Source organism: Antechinus flavipes, chromosome 1 (assembly GCF_016432865.1).
Source record: "Antechinus flavipes isolate AdamAnt ecotype Samford, QLD, Australia chromosome 1, AdamAnt_v2, whole genome shotgun sequence".
Lineage (NCBI taxonomy): Eukaryota > Metazoa > Chordata > Mammalia > Dasyuromorphia > Dasyuridae > Antechinus > Antechinus flavipes.
This window is the reverse complement of record NC_067398.1, coordinates 270,197,703-270,218,535: the sequence shown is the minus strand read 5'-3', so window position 1 is coordinate 270,218,535 and position 20,833 is coordinate 270,197,703. Positions and strand designations below refer to the sequence as shown.

The 20,833-nt window shown below is 34.9% G+C and overlaps 1 protein-coding gene across 1 annotated transcript in view; it reads right to left on the bottom strand.

Moving 5' to 3' along the window:
- KIAA1958 (KIAA1958 ortholog) overlaps nt 1–20,833 on the bottom strand; it is a 243,142-nt gene that overhangs the window by 83,697 nt on the left and 138,612 nt on the right. Inside the window, exon 3 of the mRNA XM_051961277.1 lies at nt 8,242–9,436. Coding sequence (XP_051817237.1) covers nt 8,242–9,412 — 1,171 coding nt within the window. The 5' untranslated portion in view covers nt 9,413–9,436. The remainder of the gene's footprint in view (nt 1–8,241; nt 9,437–20,833) is intronic.

Genomic DNA, 20,833 nt, shown 5'->3' with positions numbered 1-20,833 from the left:
TGGCAGATTCAATTTTGAAGCTAAATAAAAAGCAGAATCTAAACTTTCTCCTTTTTCCTTTCTCTTCTACTCTCACTAAGGCATCTGATGACAAGCAATAGTAATACACATAATATTTATTAGTACTTATAAAAGTGCCCTGGGCATTAAGATATAACCAACACGATAAGGAAAAGTTCTTTTCCACTTAATTCTCAGAAGAGTGCATTGCTAGCTCTTTCTTGAACTTAAAAAAAAAAACGGATTATCACAATAATACAATAATCTTTTTGTAGCTAATGTAGTTCTGCACCTCCTTCAAAGCCAGTCATTCTGGTCCCTATATGATAGATGTAATATAGCCTGTCATTGGCCTCAGGCTCTTCAATAGAACAGAACAAGATAAATGTCATAGAAAGAAATTTCTATGAAAAAAATTTCAGAAAAATATCCAAATGATTCAGTAGTATGACTGATGAGAGATATAGAAATCATTCTCTATTATAGATGAACTCGTTCATTTTTTCACTCTGTTTTATGGGTCAAGAAAGAGCAGTAAAAAATGGAGACTGGACTAAGAAACTTGCTTCCAGAATTTACATAGTAGTTTAGAAAGATTTACAGAGTGCTTTTGATTCTCACAATTCTGTGAAACCAACTACTATATGTATTATTATTATTATTCCCTAAAATTGTTCTATAAGAAAGGATCAGCAGGATGATTTCATAAAGGCCTAGACTTACATGAACTGATGCTAAGTGAAGTGAGTGTAAGCAAGAGAACATTGTACACAGAAACAAGATTGTGTGATGGTCAATTCTGATGGACTTGGATTTTTTTAACAATGAGGTGATTTAGTCCAATTCCAATAGACTTGTGATGGAAAGAACCAAGTGCACACAGAAAAAGGACTGTAGGGACCAAATGTGGATCATGGTATTTTCACTTTTTTGTTGTTTACTTCCCCCCCCTTTCTCATCCCCCCATTTATGATCTGATTTTTTTGTGCAGTATAAATGTGAAAATATGTATAGAAGAATTGCACAGTTTAACACATATTGGATTACTTGCTGTCTAGGGGAGGGGGGAGGAGAAAGAGAGGGAGCACAAGGTTTTGCAAAGGTGAATGCTAAAAGCTATTTTTGCACATATTTTGAAATTAAAAAGCTATTATTATCATTATTCCCACTTTATAGATGAGGAAAAGGGTTCTTTGTATAACCACAAAATTATTGAGTGAGATTTGAACTTAGGTCTTCTGACTCCAAGATCAGTATTCTTTGTTCTTCCATGATGCTTTTCTTCAATATAAATGGATAGAAGTCAGATCTATTGCTTACTGTTTAAAGTGTTAAGGGGAATCAGGTAAAGAAGATATATGATGAATTTAGTTCAAATTTTGCTTGCCATTTTTATTCCTATAGGAGAGTGTTTCCACTATGGATATTTTTGTTTTATTTTATATTTTTAATCATACTTGTGATGTCATTGATATAGGGAATTTTTAATGAAGATCTCTCTTTATTCTTTATAAGCACCAGTCCTGAAACTTATCAGCATTTTCAAAGAAAATGATAAATAACTTGCTTAGGTTTGCAAAATTGGTGTGTTTCAGAGATCAGACTTGACCCCAGGCTTTCCTGAAACCAAAGTCATCCTCTGGCTATGATGACACTTTGCCTATCACTCCATTGTAGTATCAGAGAGAAAAAAACCAGTCTCTCTGTTTTTAGATTTTATTTTTTCTCTTCCTGAGATTTCTACACATGTTTTATTGGACCTTAGTGAAGAAAGACAGAAGGCAATAGCTACATATAGGAAAAAAAGGAAACCTGATTCTAGGTTTTTTTTTCTTTTGAGTAGAATGAAAAACATGTCACTCAGTCCATCAATAAATAGTAAGTGCCTAGTAAATGTCAAAAATTGTACTAATTGATAGGGATATAAAGAAGATTAAAGATAATTCCCGCTTTAAGCCAAGCTATTTGTTTTGTTGTTGTTAAATCATGTCTGACTTTTTGTTAGACCTTTTTGGGGTTTTCTTGGCAAAGACACAGAAATGGTTTGCCATTTCTTTCTTGAGTTCATTTTACAGATGAGAAACTAAGTGACCTACCCAGGATCACATAGCTAGTGTCTGAGACTGGGTTTGAACTCAGAAAGATAAGCCTTCTTGATTCTAAGCTCAGTGCTCTATCCATTGTACCGAGTAGCTGTGGATAGATAACTTGAGCATCAAATTATACACAGAATAAATGAGAAATAATCAACAAAGACAACATAATTAAGAATGATCAGGAAAGACTTTCTGTAAAAGGTAAGATTTTAGCTAGGCTGGAAGAAGTAAGAAGTGGAGATGATGAGAGAGGGCATTCCAAGTGTGGGACACAGTGAAAAAGGCTCAGAGTCAGTAGGGCTTAGAATGCCAAATAGAGGAATTAATTTTGATCCCAGAGGCTATAGGAAGTTAATGGAGTTTACTGAGCTCAAATGAATGACATGGTCAGAATTGTATTTTAGCTAGATCACTTTGACAACTAAGAGGAGGACAGAGTGGAGTGGAGAGACCAATCAGCGGGCTACTTCTGCCATCACAGAGTCTCACACCTAGATTTGATTTCTAAATCATTTCATTTTCTTCTATACTAGGGGAAGACCTTGTGGGGAAGGCCCTTCTTTGGGAAAAAAAAAGATTTATTAATAAAATCTGATCACCGAGTAACTGGAATGTGTCACAATGTGAACTCTCTGAATGATACAAACAATTGCTTCTATCTGTTCATGTAGCAAACCATAAATATTCTATTTAAATATTAAAGAGTCCTAGGACATATTTAAGGCACATGAGGGACAAGCAAATGTTAACTTATTAAGTATTCCAAAAATATCTTTTTGAGCTCAGAGTTAACATACGTTTGATTTTTTTTTTTGTAGTACTGTCCTAGTAATGAAACATTTTATGCACAAATTTATCATCCTTCACCCAAAGTATGTCTTTTTTTTTGTTTAAGGGGGTAACTAGTAGCTATAGCCTCCAGGTGCATATGTGCAAAAGCAATTTATAAGTTACAAATATGAGAAGCAATTATAAAAATTGACTGCTTGCCAATATGTAACCCTTGGGAAAGGAATGGATTAATGAAAGTGAGCCTTGTATAAAAGCCAGAATTGTGTATATGAACGTGTTAAAGGGGCACACACACTTACATGCAGATAGTCCTACCCACCTACCCACATACATACACACACAAAATTTTAACAACCAACTTAGGGCAGATAATTCAAATACCATGTAACAAATGCCTCAAATTAAAATCCTGAGATATTTGTAGAATCTGACAGAATTATCAAACACATTAAAATAAAAAATACAAATAAAATTAGAATTAAAATACAGAATAAAATTAAAACATACATTTGTAAAATTTTGACAGAATTGAAAGAATCTTAATCACTAGTAACTATGTATTAATTCTTTCAATAACACTGTTTCTGTTTGCTTAGGTTTGGCTAATGGAGATTCTTGGGGGGGGGGGGAAGACTACTTTTCCACAAAACTGGTTCTGATAATTTTTAATCTTTTGTGTACATTTTTGTTGGCATATTAAGATGATTACTACTTAGAATATATCGTTTAAATGGTATTACAAATAACAAAGACCAGTCATTTATCTTTCTTTCTGAATGGCTCTGTAATCACCACAGAATCACAGAATGACAGAGCTGGAAGGGACTCTGCAAAAGATCATCTGGTTCAATCTAATTATTTATTTTTATAAATACATAGATACCACTTACCATAATGATATACAGCCATTTCTGCAATGACCTGGCAAATGTTCAAACTTATACAGCAACCCATGATAAGCATATTTAATTCAGTGATTGGCTGATTCTTTTGGAGCATCTCTGAATTCCTTTTTGCTTATGGCATAGGCAGTGTTATCTGCTTATGTTAATTGCTCAAGGTTAATCTATACACAGATTTCAGATGCATTTGGACCTACTCTAATTTCAAATGCTTTCGGTTCATGTTGAGAATAAAGATTAGAGACTATAAATAAATATCAGAAATCATTTCATCATTTAAAGATCAAGGTTTAATAGGAAATTGCCCCCAAATGCCACTGAGAACATTGTATGTCTCAAGGGTGCCTAGGAACTCAAAAACACTTTTCTAAGAAAAAAGACATTTCAGTAGAACCAAATTCAATTCAAAAGAGAATCCTACTCCAAACCTTCCTCCTTTTCTTCTTTTCCTTGTATATTCAAATCAAAAGCTTTCTTATGAAACTAAACTAAAAACCACTGAAATCTTTAGAATGAATGCTGTTGAAAGAACACTTTGGAATAATCACTCTTTATTTCTCTGTTATAAAGAGGGGTGGTGTTGTTTGATATGGTAATGTAGAGAAAATGTCCAGATTTGTGATTTACTCAACCAGCATGAGTCTTGCAACATAATCTTAGAGGGCTGCACCAGACTAGTGCAAAGTCACAAAGACAGTTAAGTATCACAGACACTTGTCTTAAATCAAGGCTGTCTCTCTCTATGTACTATTGAACATTCAGGGAGGTAGGTTAGGAGTAGGGGTACAGGGCAGAAGTGGATGAAAACATAAGAAATCAAAATATAGTCTACACCAAGGCAATATATTTAAGTTGTGTAAAACTATAGCTATAGATATATTATTTTAGGACATGAGTATGTTCTTATGTCCTCTGATGAAATTTTAGTTATCACTACTAAATGACTGTGAATATATTGTAAACTCTTAAATGTAAATTAGGTCAAGTGACCCTGTACTTCAAAAAAACAAAACTATCCATGGAACAGACTAAACTTAAAAAAAAAAAAATTCCTTCATTAAATTCAGAAATAACAATTAAGTGGGAGTGTAGGGAATTTTATACACTTAAATCTCTAAAATTATACTTTTTTCTAAACCTTTATCCTGCCTTAGTCCTTAGTCCTTAAAAAAAAAAAAAAAAAAAAAGGAGCAAAGCCATTTTAAGGAAAGCAGCTTTTCTTTGAACAGCCAATTCATAAGTGGCCAAAAGTCAGATTTTGCTTCACCTTAAAGAGCTGGCAAGAATGAATTACTATTAATTTATAACTCTGAATTGAAACATGAGCATTTTAAAAGTTCAGATGCACCTGTGTCTTTTTGGTAAAGGGAAATTCTGGATAAAGAAGGTCCATTTTATAAAGTCCATTAACCGATCTCTGCAATTTATATAGAGTTGCCTGAAACACTGAGATAAGTTACTTAATGAAGTCATACAGCCAATGACACCTGGACAGGAATTGAACTCAGTTCTTCCTGGCTCCAAGACTGACTTGTTATCCAAAAAATCTTGTTCCCTCTCTTTTAAAGGGACACATGATGAAATATCACGAATGTGGTAGAGAAATTCTCAGATGAAGGTTTTCTTAGAGGAATGAATTCACAGTTTGGTCTATAGCAGGTACACAGGGATGAACAAACCATCCCTAGGGAAAGGTATGGGTACCTCTGGGTGACTGCTGAATTCAAGGTGCCTGAATTCACTCATTAATTACAGGAGGTCTATCTGACTTGTTGCCATTAAGTGGGACCAAAATAAATGAGAAAAATGTCATGCATTTCTGCCATTGGCACATGGAACCATTTTTCCATCTTTATCTATAGCCTTCTCTTTTATATAAGAGTTGAGTATCAAGCATGTGTAGTGAATTTAGATAACAAGTTTAAACAAAGCAGGAATAAAATGGGATATAGAAAAAAGTTGGCATCTAATAAATAGTGAATATTAAAATCAAAACATTGAAAAGGATTGAAAGTTATCAAGTCATTATCCCATTGCTACTTCCAAGTAATGACACCCTAAAATCAACCCAGAAAAAAGTTGATGTAAATCTGTAGAATCTCCAAAAATCATGTTATAATCTCCATAAGAAACTTTTTAAAAATACAAATTATAAACAAGGATCATATATCTTGATAAAAATATGGAAATTGTAAGTTGCTTTGAACCAGGGAAAATTATCTAGGAACATGTTTCTTAAGCCTATCCTCAGAACATTCAAGCATTAATCAGCTTTCAAACACAGTAATTAAGAGCCCTTTCTTAAAGAACTTTGTCCATAAAAAAATTAAAACATATTAAAAGACAACTTTTCTACATGAAATCCTAATTTAATGTCAGATCCACCTATGTCGCTAGACAGCATAAGCCTTGCTAAGCAATGCCCATAGTTTGTGGTACATCTCAGTGATTCCTCTATGTTAGGAATTTTAAAAATGTTTTCTCAAGGGCCTCTTCAGATGGATAAAGGCTAAGGACCCCTTATCAGAATGGTTTTAAATAATGTTTCATTTTAATGCATAAATATTTTATTTTGATGCATAAAATAAAATGCACAGGATTGCCAAAGAAACTAATTATTGAAATAAAGATGTAATTTTTTTTCAAGACAAGTTTACAGATCCCTGGAAATGTCTCTGTGGGACTCCTTGGAAGTTGGTGCTTTTGAAGTTAAAAAACCTGATCAAAGTGCATACATTGTACATTGACTTATTTATGTTCTATATTTGGATTGGAATCTTGTACACGTTTCACCTACTTGTCATATATTTATTTATAATATCAATCTAAAAGTAATTATGACCTGAACTCTAGTTCCAACAGTACTTCAGAAACATTGACTAATCAGGATTCATGGAATTTAGAGTTGCAAGGATCCTTAAGAATTTTCTAGTTCAAGGGTCCTTAACCTGAAATCCATATTACTAAAGGGATTCCTGAATAGATTTTAGGGGATCTATGAACTTGGATGGGGAAAATTGTTATTAAATGGGCTTGGCTTAGGATCTATTGGTGGCTAATTAGAATCAGATTGGTTTGGTTTAAGATCTGGTCATTAAGGAAGAAATGTAGCCAGTAAATCCCAAGATATCTTGGGATGGAAAAAAGTGATTTTGAGATCATCTCTAGGTAAGGGTATGATACCTTATAGGGAGGGAGGGAGGAAGTGAGGAAGGAAGGAAAGAGGGAAGGAAGAAGGGAAGGAAGAAAGGAGGAAAGGGAGGAAAGAGAGAGGGAAGGAGGGAGAGAATCAAGGAAGGAGGGAGGGAAGAAAGGAAGGAAGGAGGGAGGGAAGGAAGGAAAGAAGGAAGGAAGGAAAGAAGGAAGGAAGAAAGGAAGGAAGGAAGAAAGGAGGGAAGGAAGAAAGGAGGGAAGGAAGAAGGAAGGAAGGAAGAAAAGAAGGAAGGAAAGAAGGAGGGAGGGAAGAAAGGAAGGAGGGAGGGAAGAAAGGAAGGAGGGAAGGAGAGAAGGAAGGAGGGAAGGAAAGAAGGAAGGAGGGAAGGAAAGAAGGAAGGAGGGAGGGAAAGAAGGAAGGAAGGGAGAGAAAGAAGGAAGGAAGGAAGGAAGGAAGGAAGGAAGCTTTGGCTAGAAATCCTAAAGATTTTCTCCCCCTAGATTTACTTATTTATTTAGATTTTTTTTTTGGACTAGATGAAAGAGAAGATTCTTTGCCTCAATTGTTACCTAGCCTAAATCACTGAATGGTTGTGGCCTCAGTCAAACTGAGATCTGTTGAAGACCTTAGCTTAAAAAGGACAAGTTGGTCTCACATTTCATCTAGGGTCATCTCCAGTCTTTATATCTGGCTACTGGATCCAGATGGCTCTGAAGGGAAAGGTGAGGCAGATGACCTTGCACAGGCCTCCCTCACTTAAATCCAATTCACTTACATGTCATGGTCTCACCTACTTGATGTCATGATGCTATTCAAGAATGTAGGACAAATAATAATAATATTATTAAATATATTATATATATGTATGTGTGTATACATTTATACAGTATATTGTGTATATATACATATATATAGATATGACTTTACTTTTATTAAATTCTAACTGAAAACTTTATATTTCTTTCAATTATGAGTTTAAAAATAAAACCAACCACATAACATTATTCTGAGAAAAGGTTCATAGATTTTACCAGTCTGCCTAAAGGGTGCATGATATAAAGAAAGTTAAGAGCTTCTGCTTTAATCTAACTTCCTCATCTTAAAAATGAAGAAACTGAGTCCCAAAGAAGTTCACTAATTTGCCCAAGGGCACACAGCTCATTTAGGCCCAGAGTTAGAATTCGAATCAAGATGCTCTGTCTCCTAATTTGGTGCTCTCTTCACTATGCCATGCTGCCTTATCTGTAAAATGCCATAGGAAAATTGTACAAAATGTTCTCTGTATTGGATTTCATACCTGGTACTGTTTGTGCTGTGGCCTCAGTTGTGATGGTAGGAAGGGCCATGGGCTGCTGCTGGCTAGAGCTCACTTCTGGCTCTGTGCTAAGCGGGGGTGATAGGGCTACTTCACAGGACGGCACCTGATTGGGTAGAGGTGGTAGTAGCTCCTCAGAAGCCACTTGTTCTTCTTGTCCTGGGATCTGCAGAGCAGACAGAGGAATGCTAATCTGTTTGTTGGAATTGGATGTGCTCACAGGCATCTGAATCGCCACCTGTTGACTGGTCCCATGGGTACCAGAATGTCCTCGATTAGGTGAAGCCAGGGATACCTTAAGGGGCTTTTGGACTGTCTGCCTTGAGATTATGGGTGGAGAGGCAGAGACGCTTTGTAGGTCCAGTTCTGTGCTGAGTGCTGGGGCCAAATGTGGAGTTGGTTTGGCTGGTCCAATATAAGAGGGACCGGCGTGAGCCTGGGTTTTAGGCTTTGCCATCTGAGTTAATGAGAGTGTGGGGCCATCCACTCCACCTGTTAATTCAGCATTTGCCACAATGTAATAATCTTCAGGAATCTCTTGCTTGATTTTCTTGACAATGACATCACTGCTGCTTTCATCAATGACCTGTGACTGGGTACTTGAAAGAACTGAAGATGGACAAATTCCAGGTCTTTTCCGAGTAATGTTTTGAGATCTTTGGGTCTGGTGTTCAAAGTCACTGTCCTCATCTGTTACAGAAGACTCACAAACCATGTCAAAAAGAGTTGCTTCATCTTCATATTCTTCCACAACTTCATCCAATTCTGATGGTTCACTACAGTAAGAGAAATCACAAGAGTCTCTAGTTCTGTTACAATCCAGCTTAGTTTTCACTGGCCTCCCAGGGTATCTTTCTACAGGACTGGTCTGTGTCTCAGAAGGTACACCAATGATACTGGGACTATCAGAATTGAAACTCCTGTTATCCTGGAAACAGACCCTTTCCTGGGATCCAGCTCTACAAGTGGCAGTCAGGGGCCAATGATAGGCATGGCCGGCACTGCAGCCCCACATTGCTGTCAGGTTGCCATGGGAACCTTCAGAAAGCAAATGTTTCAGATTTGGAATGAGGCTACAAATGGTCCCATGACTATGGGCCCAGCTGACCAGTTTTGAAAGATTTTCTGATGAGGTATGAAGGCAATCCTCCATGTTACAGGATCAACAGCTTCTCTCCTAGAGGGAAAAAGATCAAAATAAAAATCCATTACTACCTGAAACTCTGCCCATACTTTCTCCTCCACCAAGTGCATTAATTTTGCCATCAAAAAAAGAATGGATTATCTAGCACAAATTAGACTATTTAAAAAAAAAAGTGTGGGGAGAGTTTTTTCCACAGAATATTTTGAAGAAAGGGACAACCATAAAAAAAATTTAGAAGTATATGCAACAATATATTATCAAAAATAAGCTTATTAAAAGTTAAGTTGTTAAAAAAACTTAATGCCTGAGGTAAAATAATAGAGGAGAGTTAGAAAGCATTCTAGAATATCACAAAAAGGTAGTAGTTGTGATGGTACAAAGATCACAATGAATAACAGAAATGCTGAAATGGTTACCATATGAAGCTAAGAATCTTAATAATTACCAATAGTAACTGTATGGATTTAGAGGAGTTGGGGTTGGGAAGGACCCAGAGACATCCTCAGAAATGAACAGATGGGAGCCAAGCCAGGATGGCAAGGGCACTTTCCCTAGTATATTACCAGCTTCAGAACCTGGAAGTAGTTGGTGACATGGACAATGACAATGTTAGCTCTATCACCAACAGCTTTCAGGATAATAGATCTGTTGAAACAGACTTTATCTTATTCTTACTAGGAAAGCAGGAAGTTGTTGAAGGTACTATGAAAAGGAAAGGATAGCCTTCTGTTATTAACCTATAGTGTGTCATGCACTTCCCTGATGGTCTAGTAAAGCCCATGGAGTCTTTCTCAGAATGGTTTTAAATGCATAAAATAAATAGAATTTAAAAGCTCTTTGTTTTTTTTTAAAATGCAAGTGGTTCTTATCTGCCTAGGCTATAAATTCAGTAGCCACTAACAAGTCCAGTCCTACTGCTGATTGGCTCAGAAGCTTAAGCCTTCCTAGTTTCTAATGTGATCTGGTTTGTCCTGCCTTAAGCAACCTTGTGGTCCCCTGCTTTCCAGGACTCATATCAATGCTCTGCCTTGTGTGGCTACCTGATCAAATTTCGCGCCCAACCAGTTCTCAAAATCTTTTTTTAATTAAAATTTTTTCTAACATTCATTTTTTAAAAAATTCATTTCCAAATTCCCTTCCTTCCTGCAGCTTGTTCCCCTATAAAAGGCAAAAAACCCCAAAACACAACCCTACTATACATATAAAGTCATGTAAAACATATTTCTATTTAGCCACATGGCAAAACAAACAAACAACAGCAACAACAAAAACCAAACCTTAGAAAAATGGAGGGAAAAAAGTTTCAATCTACACTCATGAATCATTAGTTTTCTCTGTGGAGGTGAATAGCATTTTTCATCATGAGTTCTTAGAAATTGTCTTAGATTATTGTATTGATCAGAGTAGCCAAATCTTTCATAATTAATCACTGTTACAATTTTACTGTTACTGTATACATTGTTCTGCTAGTTCTGCTCATTTCACTTTCTATCAGTTCATAGAAGACTTCCTAGGTTTTTGTGAACCCATCCCCCTTATCATTTCTTATAGCACAATAGTATTTCTATTACAACCATATACAAATTGTTATTTGTTCAGTCACTCCCCAGCTGAAGAGTATTCCTCAATGTCCAGTTGTTAGCCAGCACAAAAAAGAACTGCTATAAATATTTTTCTTTGATCTCTTTGGGTTTCATAGTTACAGTGATGATATTGCTAGGTTAAAGGGTATACACAATTTGATAGCCCTTTGAGCCTAGTTAATTGTTCTCTAGAATGATCAAACCAGTTCGCAATTCTATCAGCGGTGTACCAGTGTATCTCTTTTTCCATATCTTGTCCAGAATTTTTCAATTAAAAAAAGTTCATGGATTTCAGTTTAAGAAACATTAAGAAAATAAAATCAGATTTGTTTTCAATGTCAGTCCACCTTCCCCGCAGCAGGCTTGCTTCACCATGCCCTGTTTATGTCTCTTTTTAATTTTTTTTAAACTGACAGGTGATACAGTAGATAGAGTCCTGGACCTAGAGTCTAGAAAGCCTAAATTCAGACCACATATACTTTGGGATCTTGGACAAGTTATTTAGCTTCAGTTTGCTTCCATTTCCTCATCTATAAAATGGGGACAATAATAAAAGTACCTAGCTCCCAAGATTTTTGTGAGGATCAAATGAGATAATAATTACAAAGCACTTAGCACAGTATCTGGCACATGGTTGATAATATAAATAGTAGCTAATTAACATATATACATATACATGTGTATGTGACATATATGTTAATATATGCATATATAGAGATGTATATGTTATATAATATAACATATTATATATATATATAATTCTATATATAAATATGTGTATATTTTACAATATTATGTGGGCTATTAATAGCACAGTGGATAGAATATTGGCCTTGGAGACAGGAAGACTCATCTTCCAAAGTTCTAATCTGGTTTCAGACACTAGTTATGTGACCTTGGGCAAGTTACTTAAGCCAGTTTGCTTCAGTTTCCTCATCTAGAAAATAAGCTGGAGAAGGAAATGGCAAACTACTCCAGTATCTTTGTCAAGATAACGTCAGATGGGGTCATAGAGAGTAAGAAATGATACAGCAACAAAATTATTATATTATTTTTATTGCTAATTTCCCCAAATAATCCAGAGAACAGTAAATAAGACCATATGAATATGTGTTGAGAACTATTTGTAATCTTTTCCATTTAGCAGATTTGCCTAGAAAAGTAGAATTTTTTAAAAAAGTCATTCAATTGATTTTTAAACCTTTCTCCCTAACTTTTGCGCAAAGAAGTAGAATAAAAGCCCATAAGAAGACAACAATAAATAAATAATCTTGGAATAATAAGCACTGAGTTAAGTTGATGCAATGCAAATAATATCTTATCATGCAAGTTTTCTGCTTAAAGAGTTTCTTATGTTACATATCTTTGGCCATTAAACAATGTAAGTGCTGATTTGTTTTCATCTGTAGAAACCAAATTTCTTGAAAATAAACTTTAAAACAATAAGCAAAATAGGATTGAAGGCTATTATGTATTCTTCTATTTCAAAAGATGTCTTGGAATTAGCTTTGCTTGACTCTATTTATTTATTACAAGAGAAAGCTTTTATGTTGTAGGAGGAGAATTGGGGGGGAGAGATAAGGAAAAAGACAGAGATGTTTAAAAAAAGAGCATCAATAAATGTTTAAGAAATCCAGAAGAGAACAGAAGGAATTTAGAAGAGATTATGAACAATCAAAGCAATATTGGAATTCTTATGTTAAATTTAACATCTACTTTAAAAATAAACAGTATATAATATGGATTATATAATCTTTTGCAGCTCTTTGTATATGGAACCCTTTATGATTGTTATTTGTTTGTCAAGTTCATAATAAAAAGAAAATTTAGAAGGGAAAAAGTTGCCTTTGCAAATAAAGAAAAAAATCCAAAATCTACGACTTGGTAATAATTCTTCTGGTGGCAAGCCCTTCTGCTAGACGGGTCTTGACAGGTACAATTCTAAAATTTGGTTAATATTCACTTTTATAGCTTGGCATCATTTGCCAGAGATTATACTATACTGGTTGCTTTTGAGAACCCTCTGTAAGGCAACCTTATAGACTACAACTTTCTAGACAAATTGAATAGCCAAAAGAATAGTAGAAAGATGCTTGGCAGATATAAAGAAACTACAGCATGATGTCAATGGTAACTTGTATGAAAGGAATATTATAATAAGCATCTCTGAGAACATGTAACAGTAGAAAAATAGAACAGATCAATTAAAAAGGCAGAATGAGGAATGCCCTATATAGTATAAAATACTCATTATAGTACAAGACTAAGTTCAAGATCTCTAGATCTTTCATAGTAGATTAACTACTTTTTCCTTTAATGTATAAAAACAGGACAAGGTGAGAAAATGTTGAAGGGGTATAATCAGAATTAGCAATATCCACATATGGACAGGGAGAAATATGTCTAAAACACTAAGCTAAATACTTTACAAATATTATCTCATTTTATCCTACCCTGCAAGGAAGGTGATTTTTATTATTGCTATTTTACAGCTGAGGAAAATGAGGCAGAGCTTAAATGAGACAGAATCTGCATTACAAGGTTAGTAGATATTTATGGTATTTGAACTCTGGTCTTCCTCGCTGTAGATCTAACATTCTATACACTGCACCATCTAGCTGCCTTGATCAAAACAGAGGTCTTGCAAAGCAGATGAGTAAGGGTAACCAAATAATTGATCAACAAACATTTAACTAAGCACCTACTATTTAGCAGCCACAAAGCTAGCTGTGAAATAGTCTCTGTCCTCAAAGAACTTACAGTCTGGGTCAGAGAAGAAAGTAAATAGACATAAATATGCTTAAAGGATGGTCTCTAGGTCTTATTGCAGTTTTCCAAACTTTAATTGCTTAATAAACCTTGGCAGCTATATGGTACAGTGAATTATGCTTGGAATTAGCAAGAATCATCTTCATAAATTCAAATCTGGTCTCAGACACATACTATGTGATCTTGGAAAATCATTTGATCCTGTTTGGCTAAGTTTCCTCATTTGTAAAAAGAGCAGGAGAAAGAAATGACAAATCACTTAAGTATTTTTGCCAAGAAAACCCCAAATAGGATCATGAAGAGTCAGATATGCCTGAAATGATTAACAACAAAACTTTAATAACTAAGATTTTTGGGACATCTATGTAATGGCATAGTCACAAGAAATTTGGAAAGGAAAGCAACTGAAGCATGAGTCAACTAGGAAAGGCTTCATGTAGAAGATAGCAATCATTGGGATGAGTCTTGAAGGAAACTGATGACTCCAGGAGACAACGCATTGCATTCCAGGCTAGAATATAGATACTGCAAAGGCTGGGAGGGTAAGTTACTAGAGGGAGAAACAATGAAGTGGAACTTTCAGAATACTAGAAACTACATTTCTAGTCATGGCAACCAAAGACAGCTTACAGTGTTTTTGTAACAGATAATAGTTTCTCTTCAATGGGAAAATTATATTAGACTGTGGCAGAGGGAAAAAAAATATATATAGATATGTGTATATATATATATACACATATATACATATATACATATATATGTGTAAATATATATATATATATAAAACAAAAACAAAAACAAAAAACAAATCTTCGAGACCAGTACTGGTGTTTTCATTAGTCAACATTTTATTCTTTCTGTTTCATTGTAGGGCCCATTTTCTCTGCATGGGTGGTGGGGAAACGAGGCCAGAAAAAACAAGTCAAGTGTGATTCTAGTAACAGAAGCACTATTATCTGAAGGCTAGCCTCACATCTCAAAAGTAAACCATGTTATACAAATATGATTTGCATTAACACTTCCTCCCACACATATATCCTTCTATCTCCTAACAAGTATCTGTAGCTCCTGAAAGGGTATTCACAATACTTTTCTTGTCTATCTTCTCCCCTTTTCTGGAAAGCAGTGCACAATGGCCCGCAGTCATATGATCTGAAGATTACCAAAGAGGCATATTCCGAAAGGAAACAGGCCTAAAAATAGACAACAAAATTGGAAACTGATACAGGTAACACCAAAGGAAGTATGGTTTTTTTATCTGTTTTTTTCTCAATAGTATTTTATTTTTTCCAAATACATGTAAAGATAATTTTCAACATTCATTTTTGTTAGATTTTTGTGTTCCAGTTTTTTTCTGCCTTCCTTCATTATTTCCCCCCTCCCTGAGACAGCAGTCTCATGGTATAGGTTAAACATGTACAATCCTTTTAAACATATTTCCATATTTGTCATGTTGTGTAAGAAAAGTCAGATCAAAAGGAAAAAAAAACACAAAAAGAAAAACCAAATAAAGGTGAAAATACTATGCTTCAATCCACACTCAGTCTCTGTAGTTCTCTTTTCTGGATGCAGATAATATTAAGAAGTATGTTTGTTAACATAGGGCCAAGAAACTGGCTGGTAGAACTACCAATAAAAAGTTCTTTATAACCTTGATCAATTCTGCTAAAAATAGGGGCAGCCCTGAATTCAGGAGGACTTGAGTTCAAATGTGGTTTCAGACACCTAACACTTCCTAGCTGTGTGACCCTGAGCAAGTCACTTAACCCCAATTGTCTTAGACACACACACACACACACACACACACACACACACACACACACACACAAATCTGCTGAAAACTGATTTTTTTCCCTCCTAATTTCTGAACCATGGAGAAAGGAAGAAATGACCAATAAAAAGAGGGGGAAAAAAAGCGAGAAACCAGATTATTTGGTTTTCCTTAGTTCTTTCCATTCCATCAATCAGAATTTTTATGATAAAGTTGGAAAAAGAGGGCTATGCAAATCACACTCTAATAGTCATCTTAAAAAAAAGAATGAGTGTCTAGAGGAGAATGAAGTATGTGGTTAAACTGATGATAGGCAACATATAATAATACATGTAATTGAATATATAATAATAATAATTAGCATTTATAGAATACTTTAACTTTTGGAGAATACATGCATTATCTCATTTGAATGACAATAAAATTCTATATGTGGGGGGCAGCTAAGTGGCACAGTGGATAGAGTACCACCCCTGAAGCCAGGAGGACCTGAGTTCAAATCTGATTTTAAACATATAACACTTCCTGGCTATGTAATCCTGGGCAAGTCACTTAACCCCATTGCCTCGGAGTAGGGGGGAGGGGAAGAAAATTCTATATGTGGGATATGTGCTATTATTATTACTATTACCATTTTCCAGATGAATAAACTAAGACACAAGGAGCTAAGTTACTTTCCCAGGGTCACAAAATAAGTGTCTGAGGCAGGATTTGAACTCAGGTTTTCTTAATTCCAATACCACCATGCCTCTAATAATATCTTTGTGACGGTCTTATTTTCCATTGAAGCCCTTACTCCTCATGGAGGCAGTGAGGTGGTACTTGGAGTTAAGATGATCTATGTTCAGATTCTACCTCAGGCACATACCAACTATATGATGCTGGGCAAGTCACTTAACTTTTGTTTGCTTCAGTTTTCTCATCTGTAAAATGGAGTTAACAGCAGCTGTCTTTCATGGTTATGAGAATCAAATGAGATCATATAATTATCCCTTCCAAATTGTGACTTTTCCCATTGTGATTTTTCTCTTTTTTTCCCTCAAGAATATTTTATTTTTCCAAATACACATATAGTTTCCAACATTCATTTCTGTAAATTTTGTGTTTCAAAATTTCCCCTTCCTCTCTTATTTCCTCCTCTCCAAGACAACAAACAATTTGATATAAGTTAAATATTTTAAACATGTTTCCATATTTTTCATGCTGTGCAAGAAAAATCAGGCCAAAAGTGAAAAAATCCCCATTAGGGTTTCAATATATTGCAGGTTGGTATGAGAAGTTAAATAAAAATTTTGGAGGAATTTTGTGGAAACTGTAAAGCCAATAAATGACATAGAAAAAAGTTTAGAAACTCTGAAATTCATAAAATATATGTATGATTTTGTTTAATATGAACATTTTTAATACCATAATAATTCAGACTTTTCTAGTATGAGGAGAGAACCAAAAAAAATTTACATGGATTTTCCAGATTACAGGGGTACCACACCTCTAACTCCCACAATATGTAATTGTAAAGCACTTAGCACAGTGCCTAGAACATAGTAAATGTTATATAAATGTTAGCTATTAATATTATTATTCTACACAAGAGCTACACTGTACTCATGAATGAAGCTTTTCACCATTCTATTCTTCGGTAAAGGATAGTTTATCCAATAAAGATTTATTATATATGATTAATTTCCCTATAGAAGCTATAGAAAAAATACCATGACTTCAAGTTCTCTGTCCTATCTCTAGCAAATAGCTAGAAAGATCATGGTTGGTAACAGGGTCTGGTTGTATTTGGAGAAAATGCAATATTCCTCTGTATTTTCTGGCTCCACCAGCAAACAAAGCCTTCTCTATGACAACAAAAGGTGCCAGCCTCCATAATGTATTCAGGAGCAAGGCCTAAAGCCTAAACAACATAAATATTAATATAAAAAAATTTCATATAGAACATGAGGGATGTAGGAATTGGTCACCCCCCTAAGTTTACTGGACACTTCTATGGTACAAAGGAGATGATCTTGCGAAGTGCAGGGTTGTCTCCAAGGTGTTTGTATAGCTGTAAGTCTTAATATAAGATTTAAATGTATAGCATGAATTTGGAGACACTTTGTTCAAAATTATAGGCTATTTTTGTGTGCTGCATGCATATTTAGGGTTGAAGTCTAGTGTGTGTGTGTGTGTGTGTGTGTGTGTGTGTGTGTGTGTGTGTGTGTGTACTGGAAACTGAATGGATGCCCATCAATTGGAGAATGGCTGAGTAAATTGTGGTATATGTTATGGAATATTATTGTTCTATAAGAAATGACCAGCAGGATGAATACAGAGAGGCTTAGAGAGACTCACATGAACTCTGTGTGTGTATACACACACACACACACACACACACACACACACACACACCATTTAAAATTTTTATTTATTTGTTGGTATTTATTAAAACTATAATTATTATAATATAATTAACTATATTATAATGAATATATTGTATTATATAAGGACACTAAACTACATTTCAAAGTGGTCACAATCCCAGGGAAATGCCAAACAACAACATCCCCAGTTTCAGATGCTGTAGTCACCATTCTCTTTTCATACAGCAGCCATTTTTGATGCTACCTTTGAAACAGCATCAAGAAACCTCCTCACAGGTAGCAATAGTGGCCACTAGAACCTGGGATGATTTGGGAGTCAACAGGGAAAAATGTGGAGGTAAGGAAGGAGCATTTACAAATTAGTCTGTTGGATTTAATTTAATTTAATTTAAGACAAATTAGAGAAATAATATGAGGACTTCTTACTTTGTAAATAAAGTCTCTTATTTAAGGGAAGCAAAATGGGGTCTTGGAATGGCCCTTGAATGGGAATCAGAGAACCTGAGTATAAATCTTGGATCTGTCACTGCCCACTTTGGGGGGAAACAACAGGGATCTACTTGAGTTTTCTTTCTCTCTTGTAAAAATGAGACAAGGAAGGACAAGAGCAATTCACTCAAACTGAATCTAACTGAACAGCCAAAAGACTAGAAAACCACAAATTAACATTATCTGTGTTCATTTTAAAATTATTTTTCTACTTAATTATCTATCTACTTGTTTTGCTAAACATTTCCCAATTACATCTTAACTGGTTCAGGTATGCTTGGGAATTTTGCTGGTATGAAGGCTATGCACCAGGAGTTTGATATCTCTGGACTAGAGGGTCTCTAAGATCCTTTTCAGCTCTACATCTACAATTATATGAAACAGAGCAAGAGACAGCCTTCTTTAGTGGACAGAGAGTCAGGAAGATTTGAGTTGTCTTATTTCTGACACATACTGGTTGTGTGACTCTAGGACATTACCATAACCTCTCAGTGTACAAGATAGTTCACTGAGAGTACTTGCTCCTCTGTATTGACTAGAGTGGAGATTTTTGTTAGAAGACATCTATATTGAAAAACTCATAGAACAGACCAAATCCATATGAAAATAAAACAAGTGCAAAAAGGTTATGGGACTATCCAGCTTTGAAAACTACATTTTGACGAATGTTGGAGGGGATGTGGGAAAACTGGGACACTGATGCATTACTGGTGGAATTGTGAAATGATCCAACCATTCTGGAGAGCAATTTGGAACTATGCTCAAAAAGCTTTCAAACTATGCATATAGTAGTGTTACTACTGGGCTTACATCCCAAAGAGATATTAAAAAAGGGAAAGGGACCTGTATGTGCCAAAATGTTTGTGGCAGCCCTTTTTGTAGTGGCTAGAAACTGGAAACTGAGTGGATGCCCATCAATTGGAGAATGGCTGAGTAAATTGTGGTATATGAATGTTATGGAATATTATTGTTCTATAAGAAATGACCAGCAGGATGAATAGAGAGGCTTAGAGAGACTTACATGAACTGATGAAATGAGCAGAACTGGGAGATTATACACTTCAACAACAATACTATATGATGATCAATTCTGATGGATATGGTTCTCTTCAACAATGAGAGGATCCAAATCAGTTACAATTGATCTGTAATGATCATAAATAAAGGTACATGCAGAGAAAGAACACTGGGAAATGAGTATGGACCACAACATAGCATGTCCACTCTTTCTGCTATTGTTTGCTTGCATTTTTGTTTTTTTTTCTTCTCAGGTTATTTTTACCTTTTTTCTAAATCCGAATTTCCTTGTGCAACAAGATAACTGTATAAATATGTATACATATATTGTATATAACATGTACTTTAACATATTTAACATGTATGGAATTACCTGCCATCTAGGGAAGGGGGTGGAAGGAAAGAGGGGAAAAGTTGAAACAGAAGTTTTTAATAAGGGTCAATGTTGAAAAATTACCTATGCATATGTTTTGTATATAAAAAGCTATAAAAAAAAGTGCTACATTTTTTGAATTTATATACCACCAGAACATAAAAGCAAGCTATGCATAATAAAGATCTTTGGCTTCACATACATTTCTCTTTTTCTGTTCTACTATGCACATAGAAATATCCTTTTAAAAATTACATAAAAATAGACATTTAAAAAGCAATAATAAATGGTAAGAACAAACAGATTATATTATTTATTTTCACTGAGGAAAAATTTTATTTCAAATGTTTCTTCTCAATGGGGGTGAGGGAGTAGGGAGGGAGAATGGGAGAGAATTTGAACTCAGTTTTAAAAACAAATGTTAGACATCATTTTACATGTAATTGGAAAAAATAAAATATCAAATAAAGAAATAGACAAAAATTATACATTTCTCTTAGTCAATAAACAATTATTAAGTGCATACTATGTTAAAGTACTGCATTAACCAGCAACAAGTTTATTTTTAGATTGAGTCAATTCTTAACTTCACCTGAAATTATTTTGCTTAATGGCTTTTAGTTTTCACCCTTTTGGGAGAGGAGGTGAGAGGATTAGTAGGGATAAGGAAACAGAACCTTTTAGTGCCTTCTTTTATTCTATGAAAACCCAATAACTGATGTAATGTGGTGGGGGAAAGACTAATAGAAGAAATCCAACAATTGCTGTTGTAGTTGTATCTAACTTTTCATGACTTCTTTTGACGTTTTCTTGACAATGATATTGGATTGGTTTGCTATTTCCTTCTCTAGCTCATTTTACAGCCGAGGAAATTGAGGTAAACAGAGTTAAGTGATTTACTCAGAATTACACATCTAGTAAATATCTGAGATGGGGTTTGAACTACAGTTTCCCTGACTCTAGGCTCAGAGCTCTATCCACTGCCATATAGGTGCCTGAATCCAGCAGATAAAAGTTAAATACATAAACTAATCACATTTTCTTTAATTTTGTTTATTT